The sequence below is a fragment of the Falco punctatus genome (assembly GCF_963210335.1).
Source record: "Falco punctatus genome assembly, chromosome: 1".
Lineage (NCBI taxonomy): Eukaryota > Metazoa > Chordata > Aves > Falconiformes > Falconidae > Falco > Falco punctatus.
In genome coordinates, this window is record NC_137580.1 from 39,527,369 (window position 1) to 39,546,147 (window position 18,779).

Genomic DNA, 18,779 nt, shown 5'->3' on the forward strand with positions numbered 1-18,779 from the left:
TATTGAAAAATGGAGACTGGGAAAGGCATCAGTGTGGATTCTTGGTTTTTAAAGTAGTAAGGGGTGGTCCGGGTAGAAGCCCTGTGGTCATTCTCTGATGTGTATGGACTGCATGGAGATCACGAGGGGAGGTGCTGACCAGTGAGCAGAAGAGGATAGGGTTGTATGCAAAGAGAAGTTTAAGGATAAGAGGGTAAGTTAAAGATGTCAGTGTCATGTAGCATTTTGAGATTGATGAGAAGAAACCTGAATTTGATATAAGAAAGCTGAATTTAACACATGAGGGAACATGCTTCAGCAGAGGATTTAAATGATGGGATTGCATCGTTTTCACTGCAGTTGGCATTTTTTTGGATTTTGAAGGCTATATTAGTTGGCAGAGCAGTTGAAAGAGGGATTGCCTGGCAAGCTTTTATTACTGTGTTATTGTTAACAGATATTCAGGACAGTCTACTCTCTCCCCGTCTTCCGCTGCTGACGTATTCAACACAAGGCCAAAGGTTTTCAGATGAGACGCTTTTCCAGCAATCAGGAATGAATTTTATTCCCTTAAGGTAGGATAAAGTTACCTGGTGTCGTGACAGAATGTAAACCTTTTTCCTGAGTGGCTGTGAATTGTCCTACATTTGATAATTAAATAATTACAGTTCTGTGGTCACAGAAATAAGACAAAGGTGTGGTTTACTCTGTTTTGTATATAGAGAAGGCATTGTCAGAGTTCTGCTCACCTTTTATTTTGCCTTCAGAAGAGTTTGAATGAGGGAAAACCAGAACAAGCCTCTTCTGAACTTGTCGTCCTAATGTACCTGAATAAAATGGGAAAATGAGGAACTCCATCCTCTCAGACACTTTCTTAGCTTTCTTAGACTCTGAAATAAACTTCATGAAATTGTTGGGACAAAAGTCAGATACAGCTTGTATTTACAGTGGTAAATACATGCATACATGTAGTAGCATTGTGGTTTGTATATACTGGAGTAATATATGTTATGTGTAATTTAAAATACGAATTTTTACAGAAAGTATGAATACATAAAGAAATAGCTATTTCAGTAGAAGTCTTTGTCCAAGCCTTCATTTCAAGGCATGACAAATGATTCTCTTTGTGCAAAGAAGGCAGGAAATCCTCTGCCCTTTATTAAAAAGAGGAAAAGAAAATCTGCATATAAACACACACATTTACAGTGTTACTGTTGTTAGACTTCCTTGTACTTTTTTTGGTGTGTGATAGGAAGCAGATTTATTTCCTAATGTGATATGTTGTGACTTCGTTTTGTGGTTCAGTACTTCATTCCATCAGAGCTAGTCACCTGCTTGCATGGAGTAATATGAATTGGGGTTTGATGATCATTTTCATATAAAAAACCCTATTAATTCAAAATCCACAATAAAAGTAGAAGTTTATAGGAATTTGTTGATTATCTTCATCTGAGACATGGCTTATTTTTTATCCTTTAAAGAAATAATTGATACAATGAAACTGAAGTAGGTGATTTATATTAAAAAGAAAACCCAACAAATCGCACACAAGTTTATGTATGTGTGTAAGCAGCTCCTCTATTTAACCAATAAACATCCTGTTAGTAAAAAATACTTTAGTCCTAAATAGGTTAAAAAATGTTGACATATTGAGTAGAAACTAATAATATTTTCACTTTTTATTTTATAGGGCAGTAGGGCTTTTTGCTATTGTTTGGACTTATTTACATTTCTGCACATTGTGTGGCCTGTTCAGGGGATGTAATTATGTGTATGTTGCTAAACCCCAGTTACTTGTTTGAGTGAAGTTCTACTTTTGACTCTTCCATTAAAGCAGAGAATATGGATGTTGAAATATAAAATATGATCAGAAGTTCACTTATTTTTCTTGCCTCTTTTAGGGGAGTCCCTGATGTTTCTGGAGTGTCTGAGGAGCATTCAAAGCCTTCACCGGTCAGTGAAGCTGTGTCACTGACAGACATGGAATCTCCCTCTGATGTATCCAGCTTTACGTTGTCCCAGCATCCTCTTCCATTCAGTCATGTGGAACCTTGTGGTGCCAGCTGTAGTGTTTTTTTGTCTCAGCCAACCTCTTTTTCTGGAAAACTCCTTGTGAGCAAGGAGACAAATGAAGACTGTAAAAGTTGTACTGACGAGGAGGCACTGATTCCCCGAACAAGTGACAATTTAGCACACTCCACTGCAAAGGTGATGCTAATGAAGGCAAATAGACTGAACCAAATGGAAGCTTCTCTTGCAAAGCAGATCTGTAGCACATCTGTAAAAGGTGAACATTTCTTCCCTAACAGCAATGTACCAACTACTGTTTTTGAGCTTTCAGAGAAAGACAGACAGTTACTGAGGCATGATGAGTTCTTATCTTTGGAAAACTACTCTTGTAAAACAGCACTGACTAAGAATTCAGAAAAAAGTGAAAGAGCCATGCAAAAGGAAAATGTAAAAATGGCTGAGAGTGAGTCAGAAGGGTGCACAAAGCAACTAGAGAAGCTGGGGAAAGCAAAGAAGGTTCCTGAGCTTGATATGGCTAATAATCTATCTGATTTGAAGAAAGACAATTGTAAAAATTCAGATGCTCAGGATGTTTTTTCTGCAAAGGCTTCTGAAACAGGTGGCGGAATGTCGAAGGAACATGGAGTAGATTTAAATGGCTCTGAAACCTTGAAGGCTGTGGCTGTTACTGAGGAACTGCAGGGAGCTTTCCTAGATCATGAGCAGAAACAACTATCTCCTGTAGTGAGATCTGAGAAAGGGGAGTTTATCCCTACTGTGACAAGCACCAGTGACTGTGCACCTAAACAACTAGTTGTGACTGACATGGAAGCACCTCCTTCATGGAGTGAGCGTGCTCCAGTGGAAGGAGAACCTGGAGTAAGCAGGACTGAATTAACTAGTTCAGATTTTTCCATAGAAAGGGGACATAAAGTTGCAGGCATTTCCCCTTCCTTTAACCTTGTAGGTGATGGCTCATTCTCTGTACACTTTGCACATCCAAGCTATCAGTCTACTCCAGGGATACTTCTAAAGAAAAATGTTAAGGCAGAAGAACTTGGTGTCCTGGTGATCAAATCAGATACTCAGGCCTCTCCTTCATGCTTAAATGAAGAAACCTCAGGGAGCTCATCTACCAGTAAACCTGTACCTATTGAGAAGCAACATTCACTGCAGTGTGCTCAGAAAGACAACAGTAAACATTTTGAGTCCTTCAAATTGAAGTACCCCCACACTGGAAGAATTCAGTCTCTCCCATCACTTAGTTTCATGGAGAAGGTAGGGGCTTGGAATGTGAGCCAGCCAGAGGAGTTGTCTGATGTAGTGACTTCATGTGACCCAGGTGGAGTTTCTCCTACAAGGAAAGCTTACAGTGCAATTACCGGTTCTTTAAACAATATTTTGTCAATACAAAAAAGCAGTAGAGACCCCACAGATGATGTTGCTGCTTCCTCCAGAGGGACAGGTTCCCTGGGAAGTTTGCGTTTTCATAATAAAAACTTACTGCTTGTCCACCATCTGACCAGATCTCAGTCTGACAATGCAGTAAATGTTTCCAGTAGGAACACATCCTTGGCTGAAGTTACTCCACCAGCAAATTTGGCAGGGGCAGTGCAGCCTCTAGAAGAAAAAAGCAATGTTTTAGGAGTGTCTGAAAGTTTAGGAGGCTCCATGATACAGAAGTTTACAGCTAATATTGCTTATGGATCTAGCAGTGAAGATGCAGAAGGCAATAGTACAGGCCAAAGTTCAGACCCAAATGTTTTTGTTTCCAGTGAAGGAGTTGCTCAGCTCCTTAGAGAGGATGGAGACTCTCCAGCTGATGACCAGAAGAATTCTGAAGCTCTTGAAAATCAGTCTCGAAACCTAAATATTCCTGCTGGCCATGTCAGCAAGGACAGTTTTGGTGATATTTCCCCAGATAGTTTGAATCTTCCTGTTAGTTCTGGGGACAGTAACAAGGAAGGCTTGGGCTCTGCAGAGTGCTCTTCAGTGGTTTCCAGGCACTTCTTTGCCAGCGTAAATGATGAAAACTTCGTCCCTGTTGGAGCAACTGATTTGGAAACTCCAGAGAAGAAAGAGCTTAATATTGAAGAAAGGATCCCAGTAAGTTACTTTCTAACAACAATTATTAACTCTTCGCTTTAACTTTTGATCTTGAACAGATCATAGTACAGTCGGCTGTCATAGAGTGAGTAGGACAGAGTACAGAAGGTATCACAGGAACAAGATGCTAGCATGCTTGTGGTTAGTTTCCAATATCCAATCATGTTGGGAACCTGTCATGCAATAGCTTGTCTTCTAGAAATACTAGCAAATATTGTTTTATGTAAGCATAAAAAAATCTTAAAGGACCCTTTATAACTGATTGTAATTTAAACTGTGGTTTCAGAATTATCCGTTCCCCCATCCCCCCTTTCCCCCCACTGTTCTTTTAGTAGACTTTTAGGATCTGCATCACTGCAGACTAAATGAAATGGGTTTATGCTGGTCTGTGCTACTGGTGAATGTCATCCATCATATTAGTTCAGCTTATCTTAAATACAGAGGTGAAAAAATAATAACTTTTCAGTAATACTTAACAAGGGCAAAGAAAGGGTTGGATATGGCAAAGGTATTTTTTGGTTTTTTCCAGGTATATATGATAGTATCATGGTAACAGAATGGAAGAGAAATGTAAAGATTGGTGGATGATGGTAGTGGAACATAAAGGATGCAAGAACAGGACACAGTGTTAGTGATAAAAAGTGAAATCCATTTGATAAAATAATTGTAAATAAATTGATTATAGCACTTTTAGCAGAAAATTGATAAGCCATTTCTGATCTTCCAGATTTTTTCAAAAGATCAGGTTATAATTATCCAAACATGAGGTTGAAACTCAACTGCTGACTAAGGAGATGCTAGGCTGCAGAAGAGAGATGAAATTCACACACCCACAGATCTTCAATAATAGCAAAACCAACACAGAACTCCTTGGCAAATCAAATTGCTTTTTTTTTCTATAAATACTCATTTTGCTTGTTCACTTTGTTCCAGTATCTAAGACATAAATTCTTGATTCTTTTTGTATATAAAGGATGTTCAAAGCCTCTCCATACTTTTCCTCCTTTGTATCTTATTTGGCTAAAGCAGATTTCTTTCCTCTGTTCCCCATTTTAGGGTGGTTGGTGAGAATGGGGGGCAGATTGTGGCAGCCATGTTAACTATACTAATAGCTAGTATTAGTGTTAGAGTGTTAGAGAAAATTATATGCAGATTTATGTTAATGATAAACATGTAATTATCTTCTGAGTAAGTGGCTGTTCCTCTCACAAGATGACTTCTATAATCATTAGGTCTTTGGAACTGTGTTTTAGAAGCACTCTTCACTCAGTTGTCTTTGCAAATACATGTTGAAACAAATATAAATATCGTAGGGAGGATATTTTAAATGAAATTCATGAGATGTAAAGGCTGTCTGTTAGCTGCTTTTTGAAATGTCTATAATTAGGCATGTTCTCCAGCTCTGGTTCTGAGGAATTCTGCTCTCATAAATCACTGACAAGGTAGAGGACATTAGGTCATATTCACGGCTGTTAATGTGTAGGTTTACAGTAAAATCATAGGACGTAGTTGGCTAAGATCTACATGGCATTTTATTTCATTTTGTTGGCTAGTTTAGGACACAACTTGCCTAAACTAATTAACTTGCCCCTACAGGTGGTTAAGCCAAGGCAAATTTGGTGGTTTCTTTTTGTTTTCTGCATATAATGTCCGTACCTAAACTTAGTTGCTCTGTTAAAAGGGAAGAAAATGCTTTCTCAGCAGATCCTAGATGACCTTTGGTAGGCTTTTATCTACATGAGGCTCCTCCACCTTTCAAAATATATTAATGCAGGGAATGATGCTGTGTGTGTCTGAACTGACAGTCTCCTGGATGTTGCACAGAGCGAATTGGTCTCGGCCTCATAACACTTTTCTCTAGTATATTGAAGAGTTTTAGGTTTTGGGTGTATTTTTTTTGTTTAGGTTTTGAGTGTGATTTTTTTTTTTTTGTTTGGCTTCTCTAACTGCTTTGTTGAATGTTAATGAAGTTATACTTGGATGGCAATTTTTACATGTATAGGTGGTATACAAATGCAAATAGTGCCTGTGTGTGTTTGTTCTGTACATACGGAAAAGGGAAAAAGATATGCATTTTATGCCGTCTTTACTATGAAGGGGTTTATTGCTTTAGTTGCGCTAGTCCTGATTGTGGTCAGAATTTGTATGCTTGAGTATCCTATGTTTTATAGTCTTAAACCAGTGCAGTAGGTTGTATCCAGAAATTATTTCATAGCCAGGGAGTTTTTTGAGGCAGTGCTGAAATTTGTTGGTTGCACACTAAGCCACTGAGTAGGTGCACAATTATCTATTAGACTACCTGTGTCTTTTCATAAAACTATCAACAGCAGAAAATTATCCTAACCCCTGGCCAGCACAAGTTTATTCCCTACAGCAACATCACAAAAGCTTTTTCATGACACTTTTTAACCAGCTCTGACAAAAGGGTTTCCAACTATTTGCCTTGACAGCTAGCTCGTAACAATCATGTCCTTAAGAGTGAGGAACATCCCTGCTGCCTAGCTTGAATTTCAAAGTCTGATAATGTTTTCTGTGCAGCAGTCATTTGGGGTGGAAAAAGGTGTTTAAACTAAACCTTTGTGTTCTCCTTCCAGCTGGCAAATGTCATTGAAGTTTACCAGTCTCCTCTGAAGTACCAGAGTTCTTGCTCATGCAGTGTACAGAGCATGCATTTGAGTAAAAAGGCTGTAAGCAGTTGGCTGTTGTCACAAGAACAAGATGTGTCCTCTTCTTTGCTGACCTTTTCCATTGTTTCTGGGTCTTGTGGAAAGGGCTGAGCCACTGGTTTGGTGGTAGCAGGCTACTGCCAGTTGCTACCTTTGGTGCATGATGAAGGTCAGGAAAACCCCAAGAAGAAGGCTATTGGTGAGTGCAAACACAAGCTATCACCACCAGAACAGATCTTGCAAATTATTTCTGAGTGACTGCCAAACATAAATTTATGAGGAGTAGACCTGTAGGTCATTCTGCTGGGCTGCACAAGGCTTGTGAGGTGTCCACTGCATAGGCCTACTCATACTAGCTAGAAAACAGGCTTGTCAGTCATGGTCCACAGAATAGGATAAACTGGCAATGATGTCTCATATGTGACTGCTTTAGTGTTTTGGGTGAACTGTTAGTGCAAGTTGGACAAGGCTGAGGCACAAGATGTTTTAAAGCAAGTGGTTTGTGTTTAAGATGATGTGGAAAACGTGCAACTTCAGAATCTATTGACGTTCTGTAAGAGTGATCTATGTGTTACTTATTTCTTCTTTTACCAGATATATCTTCACAACCTTGGCATTGATCAGTCACCTGGAACTATACTGATGCCATTTGTACCCAGAGGACCAATCAGGGAAGTGGAATTTTCCCCTTCAGAGCTTAGGACGCTGAAGGACTCCACTGACATGCTGACAAGGACCACTCCACAGCCGCAAGGTATGGGGAAGGAGAACTTGTGTTGTGCAAGCCTTAGAGAACACTGAAGTTCAGACTCACCTGTGAGGTTGTTCTTGGCCTGGTAGTGTCAAGTGTGTTTCTTCTTGTGTGCTGTGCCATTTCATTCATACAAGTTGATCTTCTCCCATCTCTAATGTGAGATATTTGGCATTGGAAAAGTAAGCATTAAAAGCTTTGAAAACGTGCCTTCTCACTAAGAGAGTCATGGCTACGTGACATCTTCTAGCCAGTGCAGTGACATTTTATCTTTTTTTCTTTATTTTCTTTATTTCTCTTTTTACGAGAGTTCTTAAGAAGAAAGTGTTTTGTATCTGAAGATTAAAGAAATGTTACCAGACTTTTTCTTTCTGTGAGAGAAGTAAGTCTTGGTTTCTCTTTCTTTCTGAGACTTCTTGGTGTGTTCACTGTGACAAAAAGTTACATGCATTTTATGACTGACCAGATCAGTTCATAAATCCATCCATCTCAACATTACAAATAATAAAAAAAATTAATAAATCGATATGACCTTAACAAGTATTGAGTCATTTCTATATGAAGAACAGTGTGTGCTCAATTAGGCCTAAGATGTTCTTCAGTGACATGCCCATGTAGTGTGTCATTAAAATGTGAAAATGCGCGTTGCAACTACTTCAAATGTGTATTTTCCTTAGCATATTCTGTCTTGGCATTTGCATCTTGTAGCCAGTGGGGAAGAGTGGATCTGAAGGGTTTTCACAAATACCTGTCTAATCAAAATACCTTTGAATATCTGTGACTTCAAGAATCCTGCACTGACCTGTTTTTCTGACCAGAAGTGATTAAGCGCATCTCTTCTTATGCTTGTTGGACTTGCTTATTTTCTTTTATTATTTTTACCTTCTTTAAGCATTGTGGGAGACTTGGCAACTCAAACAACTTGGCAATTGGTACAAGGGTAGAGTTGTCCTCAACAGAGGTATTATTCAGCTGGGCGCTGGACTGTTTAATGTGCTTGAAAATATCAAGGTTGGGCCATGAAACAAAATTGCATGTGAAACAAAGTAAACAGCTGTTGGCATGCGTACCTGGGAGCAGGCTCTTCATTGCCATGTGTATCTGCCAGCCTGGATTTAAGAACAGCATTTGCCATTAAATTAGGGTTTTTTTTTTAACAAAGTAAGCAAATAGGTGTTGTACTTTTAGCGTTTGCATGTGTATCTTGTCTGCTTTTGGATCTTTCTAACCAGTAATGGGAAACAAGCTTATCTGTAGTGTGTCCTTTGACTTCTTCCAAAAGGATATTTTAGAAATACTGCCCCACAGCCCTCCTGTTTCTTGCAAGGATACCTTTATAATATGAGTGTTCATTTGGGCATTCAAGCAGCACTATGTAATTTATCTAAGAACATTTATTTAAAATCTAGTCTAAGCATTTATTTAAAAGCAATTTAATTAAGTTCTGTAGTTTCTTTGATATTTATCCAAAATGGTCTAAGAGATATCTTTCAGTAGACAATTCGCATGGAAGTCTTAGTTCGAGTCTCAGTCTAAAATGAGTTTCCTAAATGTTTTCCAATATTAGAATTCTTCCTTTCCTTTACAAGCCCTTTAGTACAAGGAAAAAGTAGCCTTTACTGATGCAGCTGTTTTCTGGAGCCCTAAACTTAATGAATTTTCTGTTTCTTTGTAGGTAAATTGCAAACAAGTTTTAACTGCGGCACTTCTGCTCTCAGTATGTCTATACCAATGAATTCAGAAGTTGGCTCTGATACTATGTCACCCCGTGAACTCTCTCCCTACTTCTCGAGATCTTTTGGAGACAAACCAGTGAGTCAGTGCAGTATGTCATGCCACCAACTGCAGATAACTGCTCCGCTTTCCACACAGCGGGAGGCAGAGTGTTCATCTGTCTCCAAACTAGCTGAACCAAACCAGCAGCGGCAGACTGTTTCACCTGGCTGCCGTTCTGACAAAGAGAGTCCCATGCTTGTTCCAAAAAGTGCTCAGGATCATCTAGCTAAAAGTGAGTCAAAAGATGTGAATAGCAGCCTGCAGAGATGGACTGCCAGTTCTTTGGCTGGACTTAAAAATGAAATGGAAGTTGACAGAGGATCACAAACTTCAAGTGTAGGTAGTAAGAGAAGTAAGGGTCAAGGAAGTGATTCTTTGATTGGATCTGGCACATTGCAAGAAATACGTGAGCTTTTGGCAGAGGCAGAGGATATAGCTGGCAGGTGGCGTGATCCTCTCTTTTCCATTGCCTCTTCAAAAGAAACTACTGAGTCTTCCCCAGTGCTGATTAGAAAGGAGGATGGCCCTGAAGGTTCCAGGTTAGGGAAAGACAACATCCCTCAGTTTCAGAAGATACTGTCATGGGATGAGAGTATGACCCAAAGAAGTATGCAAGAAGAAGGGTTGGTAATAAATCCGCTGAATTATGACACATGCAATTTAAGATGGGAAAATTCTTTTGTTACCAGTTTGCACAGTCGTGAAGAAATGAAAGAAATGACCAAAGAGTTCAGGTCAGGAAAATCTGTAGGAAGGGCTGAGCCAGAAGGTTGTAGTAGTGTAACTACAGACAGAAATCAGCCTGGTTTGGTGGGTCTTGCACAAAGCAATGGAAGTAGTGAAGTCAGCACTTTAAGAACTTCAGAGCTTCGGAATCCTTCATCCTCAGAGTGTCTAGGCAGTGCCACTGATAGCACAGGAGGCTTCCAGAGCGTGTTGTCTAAAGCTAGTGTAGCTGGAAGCAAGGCAGGAGGCATGCAAGAGAGTGATGACAGTAGCAGTGGAGATTCGCTAGCTGCCCGTGTCAAAAACCTTCTGGGGAATCCTTCTTCCTCAGAGCCTCTAGGCAGTGTCACTGGTGTCACAGGAGGCTTCCAGAGCATGCTGTCTAAAGCTAGTGTAGCTGGAAGCAAGGCAGGAGGCATGAGAGAGAGCGATGATAGCAGCAGTGGAGATTCACTAGCTGCCCGTGTCAAAAACCTTCTGGGGAATCCTTCTTCCTCAGAGCCTCTAGGCAGTGTCGCCAGTGTTGCAGGTTTCCAGAGCATATTGTCTAAAGCTAGTGTAGCTGGAAGCAAGGCAGGAGGCATGCAAGAGAGCGATGACAGTAGCAGTGGAGATTCACTAGCTGCCCATGTCAAAAACCTTCTGAGAAATGGATCATCTGTGATACATACAACACAAATTCTGAAGAGTGCAGATGAAGAGGAGAGGAAAGCACGAGGTAATAAAATGTCTCGGTTGTGTTTTATCAAGTGTTATGTTAGAATGGCAAATCTTTATTTAGGTATATGTTTAAGGGATTGCTTTGAAATGACGGGGTATGGATGTAAGAGGACCAGATTCTCTTCCCCTGATTTTAAAGGTGTTTATATTATATTGTTAGTGTAGGCTTTAATGGCACAGGGCTTAAATGATCAATGTTTTTTAGTCATCTTATGTAGTATGATAGAATGGGATAGCATTGTACTTTTCCAGTTCAAATGCTGCCTTCTGCCTAACATTGGTGCGAGAAGGTGTTTTGTCCATGTAGCTATTAGCCATGTGCTCAGTTAAGAATTTGGGAAGGGATTGTGTGAAAGAGTGATGACTTGAGTCTGAGACTGTAAAGATGACAGAATGAGTCAATGGGTCCTGGATCCACCTTTCCAAAGAAATGTTCAAAAGATGCATTTTAAATTCTGTTCCTGGTCAGTCCCATGAGTTATTTCATAGTGATCTTTGTTGCCTTAGTCATGGTAGCTAGAAATGCCTAGCAAAGTTCTGATTTTAAGTTATAAAACTGTTATGGTGTATGATGTGAGAAAATGGAAAGGGAACTGCTTTCTGTTTTATGTTCTTTGTGTAGCGTGGGTGAAGCTAAAACTGGCCAGCCGATCTCAGGAATCTGTGTCAGACTTCAATGAAGAGGACCAACAAAGAATAGAGGAAATAAAGGCAGAGCTGCTTCTGAGTGCCAGGAAATATGCACTAGCCAAGGTACAAAACAGACAAACGAGCTGTTCTGGAGAAAGTTTTTTAAGTGGGCGATAAATGCTACTCTCTTGCTTGTGATCTTAAAATGATGAATTATATTCCTGCAACATTTTTTAAGATTGGTGGCTAGACAGAGAGAGGGGAATACAGACTAATGAGACCTCTGTTTTAGGGGGGATGCTTGTTTTTGGCGTAGTCAGTTCTTGGGTATGTTTTAGGACTGGACACAGTGCATAATATTGTGGGTTTGGGTTTGGTTTTTTTTGTGTTTTGTTTTTCCAAAGACAGTAGTTGGATATCTCAGGTGGGGTGGTGGTGGTTTGGGATGAGGGGGAGTGACACATCACTGAAGATGTCCTGAAGGAAGATACGAAGGACAGAGACGTCATCAGTGATGACGTAATGGGAGAATTGGTGTTATTGTGGTGAGAAAGTGCACACAGCTCATGATTCTTAATTGGCTTAAGAGTGCTGCTTTTCACAAAATATGCATGTGCTGATTGTGCCTTGTAAACTCTTCCTTCTGTGGAAGGAGTTTACTGTACAGTGCAGTAGTCTAGGCCATAGCAGTATTTGTTGTGTTACTTCCCGTGTGTTCTGAAACGTTTGCAAAGGAGTGTGGTATTTATTTTTGAGAGGATACTTCAGGGAAGAAGGGAGTAAACTGTCCCTCCTTTCTGTTGACTGTGTCAAAGGTAGTGGGCTTCAAGTGCAAGGAAGAGTCATATTAGAAAAGAAATTCCTTAACGGTAAGGACGATGAGAAGATTATGGAGTGTTAATCATAGGATGCTTTTAAGAAGAGCTTGGGCAAGTATCTCTAGAGAATAATCTAAGTGTAGTTAATGCTGATTTGGGGCAGGGATACAGACTGAACAAGCTCTTAACAGCTCTGTTTTTTGTGTAAAACTTAATATTGAACTGTTGTCATGTTTTGCCTGTCGTCTTTGGAGCATTTCTAGTTCATGTATTGATACATAGTGTGTCTGGATTGAGAATTGTCTAAGCAGGAGTATTCAGTTCACTTTAAATATCCATTTTCAGCATTTATCTAGTGTCCAGTCTAAGTATGTCATGGTTTCTGGGGCTGTCCATGTGTCCCAAGATAAGGTGCTATTCATAGAGAGTATTTTGAATAAAAGAACAGACTGGAAAAATTCGGAGGTGCTTGTGTAATAGGAGTAGTGGATGTATGATGTATTCATGTGTGCAGGACAGAGAACCCTTGAGTTGGTGGAGGAGAGACTGGATAATTAGGCAGACCTAAAGGTTGGGGCAGATTCTGAGGAGAATGTAGGAAACTTGCATTTGAAAATGCAGTTGTAATCTGTCCTTAATCTGGTGTTTCAGACAAATCCCCTTAGTTTTGGCAGTATCTTCCTTTTTTTTTATCTTGTCTGTTTGTTTTGTTTTGAGTTTTGTTGTTTGTTTTGGTTTGGTTTTTTTTTTGTCCTGTACACTGCCTGCCTCCCAGGAAAAACAGTAGGGTTTTGTTTGTTTTACTTAAAAGCCTCGCATTAGCAAGAATGAAAAGCTGTGTTTTAAGAGTAGTCTGTGTTTGTGTTTATAGTTTCTTGGGCATGAACAGTGTTGGTAATTCAGACATCAGCTTCCCCAAAAACATCAGACCAAACTTCTCAGTTAATCATGTATTGATGTAATCTTTGGAGAGCTGGAAAAAGAAATATATTTTAACAATTTTCTTATTTTAACAACATTATTGACTTTAGAAATTCAGACAGTTCTTAAAAAAGAAAACCAAAACACAAATACATTTTTGCTTCAGTCTACTCATAAAAACTAGAGGCCCTGAAGCTTTCCCTCCCCCTAACTTTTGGATTTTGTTAGGTCACAGCTCTGTCACTAACATTGACTTGTTACAGACTGGAACCAAGTATTTTACCTTTATGTAATCCAGTGTCAGCTATGAATTGTTTTATCCCAATTTAAAGTAAGAAGAAATTAATCATAGTTTTGCAAAGAAAGATTCCAAGAAATTGTTTTAGTTTTACCACAACACTTTCTGCTTTGATATTGAAAATATTTTTGCTCTACAATGGCTTTAATTTGAGATAAAAAATGGGTTTGAATTTGCAGAATAAAGGTGGCTGGATTTTTTGGTTATATTTAAGATAAATGTATTTTTCCCTCCAAGCAAAACAATATGTCACTGAAAGATAGTTGAAAACTATTTTACTGAAAAAAATGCAGCCAGTTTTGTTGCTGACAAAATAATCTACTGTAAACTTAATGGAAAATCTTCTGTAAAATACCTTGAATTTATAAAGCAAAGCTGGCCATGTGCTGACTTAAAAAGAACAGAACAAAGATTGTGGAAAGATATTTTCCTTCTACTTAACTTTAAGACTGAGAAAGACAAACTGTTCCTAGCAGTCAACCAAACAATTCTTTCGTCAGACCGTCATCTTTATTTAGTGCTTCTGATGCAGGCTTATGATGAATGTTCTTTTTGGAAAGTTTAGACTCTGCTTCTCGTTTTTATAGGTGACAACTTGAGAAAAATCATGTACCACTGTGATATTTTATTGTTTACCGCAGGAAGCATGTGAAGCTTGTATATATAAAAAAAACCCCAACACAACCCACCAAAACATGCAATGAAGAAGCAGGACAGCTTGGGAGAATTCTTCTCAGTGATCTTTTGATTCTAGGGATTGTTCTATCTTTTGAGATAGTCAAGTATCTGTTTGATAGCTGTTTGTCACTGGTGATGTGTTAACAGACGCTCTAGAAAAGAAGCATCATAATGATTTCTCAAGATCTAGCTGAGCAGAGTGTTTAAGGAGGTGACTGGGATATATGCACATAAATGGGCTCCAAACATGTACTCAAGTGCTCAGCTGAATAGTGTCCCAAAAAAGGGAACATTCGATATGAAAATTGAATTTTGAAACTATATCTCTAATAGCAGGCAGTGGTCATGAGCGCAACTCAGAATTGTATTTTATTTTCTTTTTCTTCTGTAAGACCGACAAACCTTGCACAGTGAGTCTGTTTACGGTACACTTCATTTGTGGAGTCTTCCTGTTGATTTTATAGCTGTTCCATTACACAAGGAGAGAAATCCTCCACTCGTGCTGTTATGCTTCTCTAATAAACACTAAAGCTTGGCAGAAATACTTAAGAATAGATGGCAAGTGTGGAACTCTTGACACAGAGGGTTTTTCCTACATTTTGCATTGACTCAATTTCATACAGACTCTTCCTAAGGGTCTTAACTGGCTGTTCATGGAAAGAGAAAGTGCAGTGCATTGGGCTTCTTCAGGAGGAAAAGGAGGCAGAGGCTGGAGATTTATTAACTGCAAATGCTTTGTAAAGAGGCCTAAGATATGTGACATTTCAGATTGTCCAGAGATGGGTCTTGTGAAGCTTGAGAAGCGGATGGCACTGTCTATGAAGTTGTTTGTGATAGAGGCAGAGGGTTGCCAAGACATTCCTGTAGATGGTTACTGTCTATAGCCTATAGATAGGTTACTGTTTGATGAATAATTCCTGCATCTGTGGCCATGCTAGTGTGGCGGTAGAGATCTGTTTTTCGCCTGAGCAGCTAAGTTTGCAGTAGAGTACTTACTATTTTGATAGTCTTGAGAAGTTTAATCCTAGAATGGGTGACGCTCTTTGGTCACAAAATTATGTTTGTTGGTGTTTTTAGGAAAAACATATGAAAAATCAGTCCTAGGCTCCAGAAATCAGCCCTGTTACTGTCCTTCCACTGAAGTAATTAGAGTCTTCCTAGATAAAATGAATGTAAAGAACAACAGGGAAAAGCCAAAGATAAGTAGGCTGTCTTCTGTTCCAGGAGCATTGTCTTTCAGGTTTAGCCTTCTTCTTGTGCCATTTGTACGTTCATTTTAGTCCCCCAGTTGATATAGAGGGATTTTTAAGTTGCTGTAAGATGTAAGTACAGTTTTACCATATTAAACCTAAGAATTTTCCATCTAAATTGAGGACCTTACTACCCCACCTGTATTTTTAAGGGTGCCAAATGGCTGTCTCTTGACTTACCTAAGAGCATTCCCCCATTGTATACTGTATTCTTCCACTATATGCTGTATTTTTCCACTCCTTGTGCTTTCTCACTTTTTCAGGAAGTTCACTGAGTTGTAGCTATAAATTTGCACTGCAATCTCTTGTGGATCATATGCCATACAGATCTTTTTTGGAAAGATGACACATAACAAGCACAATAAAACATGTGAAAGGCTTAGGAAGATGAGTTGATAGCAACTTCTGTGCTTGCTTTCAGTAGTAGGAGTTGCTGTGTATTACTTCAGGCCATTGAACTGACAGGTGTTTTAGGGAAGAGCTCGTCTTGGGAGCACCCCTACCCTGGCACAGGACTGCTCTGTGTCCTTGCATTCTACTGCAGTCCCTTGTTGTCCTTGGCTCTAGGAAATACAGGAAGCCAAATAAACTAGTTTACTTGCTTAGAATACAGAAGGCCACAGAAAAGTACTGCTTCAGAAAAATAATCCAGACCTTGCTGAAATAGTTTACTGCTAATGACATCTGGGATGTAGAAAGGTTGGAAAGTCTGTTGTGCAGTACTTGTTTATACTTCGTGACTTACAGCAAAAATGTTTTTGACTGATTTGTGTTTCCAAATTCCAGCCAGCTGCTGAGGATGTAATCATCTGGGGACCTGTGTTGCACTTCATTAATGAAATATACTCTGCTGTTTCCACAGTTGTTCCAATCAGTAGGAAAAATAAAATAGCCAAGATTTTGATTCTGTTTTTTTCCTAGAAATAAGCTTATCTGGCCCGTCTCCACAGAAGTACATTTCCCTCAGATTTGGTCTCTGCACCGCAATGGAAGTATTGTAATCTTGAATGACACTTAAATTAAGGAAGTGCAGATCCTGACAAATTAATAAAATGATGGGCACACTTAAATTCTCTCTAAAGAAGGCTGGTGGCCTATAGTTTCACATACACTAACGAGCTCTAATGATTTGGATGTAAGGTTTGATTGCTGATGAAATTATTTGTCTTTTGTCCATTTCCAGTGTTCACTAACCACGATACTGCCTCTGATGCTAAACTGACCTGTCAAAGAGAATCTGGGTGAAATAATGTAAGAGGGAGCTGCTTTCTAGCATGTCGTGTGAAGTATGGTGTGGTATTTTGTGTCAGGAATGGATTAATGGTATGATACCTGTTTTGGTTAGTGCATATACAAGTGAGGGGGATCTCGGTGTGTAGGTAAATGTTCGTTTCTCCAGAGTCTATACAGCTGCTTCCAAAGGTTAGTATTCCAGTGTTATTGCCCCTCATTGGAGGTGCAGTGTTAATGGATCAGGTGAGTAGTTGTCTCTGTTTGCTTCAGGGCAAAATCTGTTGCAGTTTTTTGATCAACCCTGATAGTAATAAATTACTGTGAATGGTAACTTTAAGGTTTTCCCAGTTATTCTTGCAAGGCTTTCTCTTCGTGCTCTTAGAGTAACAGGTTTTCTGCATGCATCTGCGAGTGTGGTATTTTATTCATTTGTTTGTAGTGCAATCTTTAATATAGAGATACTTGCATTTCTTTTCTTCCACACTACCTTCTGCTTACACCAGTCAGGTAAGTTGCTGCAAAGATCAACTGTCAGTGTTTGGGAACTTCTGCTGTAATGAGCAAAGTCTTGGAAGCACAAGCCCTATACATCCCTTCCTCCTGATCTCCCCACACGTGTGGGGAATTGCAGAAAGTGGGGAAATGAGGGTGGTGAGCCAGTCAGTGTGAGAGGATCACGTATTGTCTGTCTTGTTAATCTCGGTAAATCTTTGCAGACAATGAATGTGCCCTCTTAGTATGTGCTGTTTGTTATGAGTCGAAAGAAGAGTTTGGAATATCCAAACTTCATTGAGGTTTTAGACACATTTATTTCTACTTTGCCTGGCAAGTAACTAGAGAGCCATTTGCTGATCCCTTCATACCTTTTATCTCTGTGTGATACCTTCTGCATACAAAGTATTGAATATATGTTGAGAAACTAGGTTACATTTTGAGATGCCAGAAGAAGGTATAGGTTCTTTAGTGAGCAGGTGCTGTAGCCCTGGGAATTTTCCATTTAACTGCAGCATCAGTAATCTGTCTTATTAATAAGCAGCTGAAAGGCAACACCATCTGATGAGTATGCTCAGAGAGCAGGGTGTGGATTTTTTTTTTTCTGATTCCGCTGAGGGCTATAGCATATGTTGCTTTAATTTTATTTACCTGCTATGATAAATTGTTGTTGATTGTTGCTGCTGGGATTTTTTATTTTTTTTTTTTTTGATGGTGGAATGGGGCTTGAGGTACAGGAGAAAGTGGAAGCAATGAGGACTGGAGAGCATGCTGAAAATGGGTTAGTAAAATCAGGCAAAGAAACCAGGACGGAAGTTAGTACTAAAGTAAATTATTAGTGTCAGTTTCCTAAATGACCACAGGCAGGTAATTTAAGACACAACATTTTATACTGTTGTGTGAAATATGTGCCAGATACCTGAATACAATACATGTAGTCAGATAGCAGAGTCCTAAATATAGTGTCTCTGATAGTTGGGTGTGATACAGATGTGGGACAACTTACATGATCAGACGAAGATGTAAAGGTAACATTTTTTTAAAAAGGCTTTATGAGCAGAGACAACTGACAGTGAACTTCCTTATTTTTGGTGGGATTAGTGTCTTACCCGTTGCTAGGAATACGTTCTCTTTTTTTTGCAGCATTGTCATCAGCTTTCCAAACAAAAAAAAAAAATAGTGTTTGTGGCAAACATATCTGCAGTGATGGGAGAATGAAAATGATCTGCACCTGAGAATTGGAAAGTTTTTATAAGTTGTCATTTACCTTAAAGAGCAAATCAAAGCTCTGATTATTTTCAGTCATTTTCTAATTACTGTCAGCAGTGGGCTGTGACCATAAAAATAAAAAGACTTATTATGGCTCCTGTCTGAGAGGGAAATTGGCATACTTGTTTTAGGGGAAAAAAGAAATATCATTTACAGAAAATTAAAGCTTTTCTAATTAGATATTTTCTCATGCTTTGTAAAGAACAGCTTTCTTTTTTTCCCAACTGTTCCAATGTGACTGAGTTCCTTTCATTTTAGTTCTGCTTCATAAATGCTAGAGTCAAACAACTCAAGTGGAAGGGAAAGTCTTTTATATCAAGTCCTGTTTCATATAGTGATAGTTATGGCATAACAAAATGTCTAATGCAGAGGTATCCCTGTAACCCTATAATGTCATGTAATCTAGTGCTTTGATAGCGCGATGTTTGTTTGGACTCTGGTCCAAACCAGAAGAGT

The 18,779-nt window shown here is 39.2% G+C and overlaps 1 protein-coding gene across 4 annotated transcripts in view; it reads left to right on the forward strand.

The window, feature by feature from the left end:
• ALMS1 (ALMS1 centrosome and basal body associated protein) overlaps nt 1-18,779 on the forward strand; it is a 92,633-nt gene that overhangs the window by 41,545 nt on the left and 32,309 nt on the right. For 3 of the 4 annotated variants that reach the window (XM_080396386.1, XM_080396385.1, XM_080396387.1), the window contains 5 exons: nt 437-554; nt 1,881-4,095; nt 7,356-7,515; nt 9,188-10,732; nt 11,357-11,487. In XM_080396386.1, coding sequence (XP_080252512.1) covers nt 437-554; nt 1,881-4,095; nt 7,356-7,515; nt 9,188-10,732; nt 11,357-11,487 — 4,169 coding nt within the window. The remainder of the gene's footprint in view (nt 1-436; nt 555-1,880; nt 4,096-7,355; nt 7,516-9,187; nt 10,733-11,356; nt 11,488-18,779) is intronic. The other variant, XM_080396388.1, reaches the window with a different exon arrangement.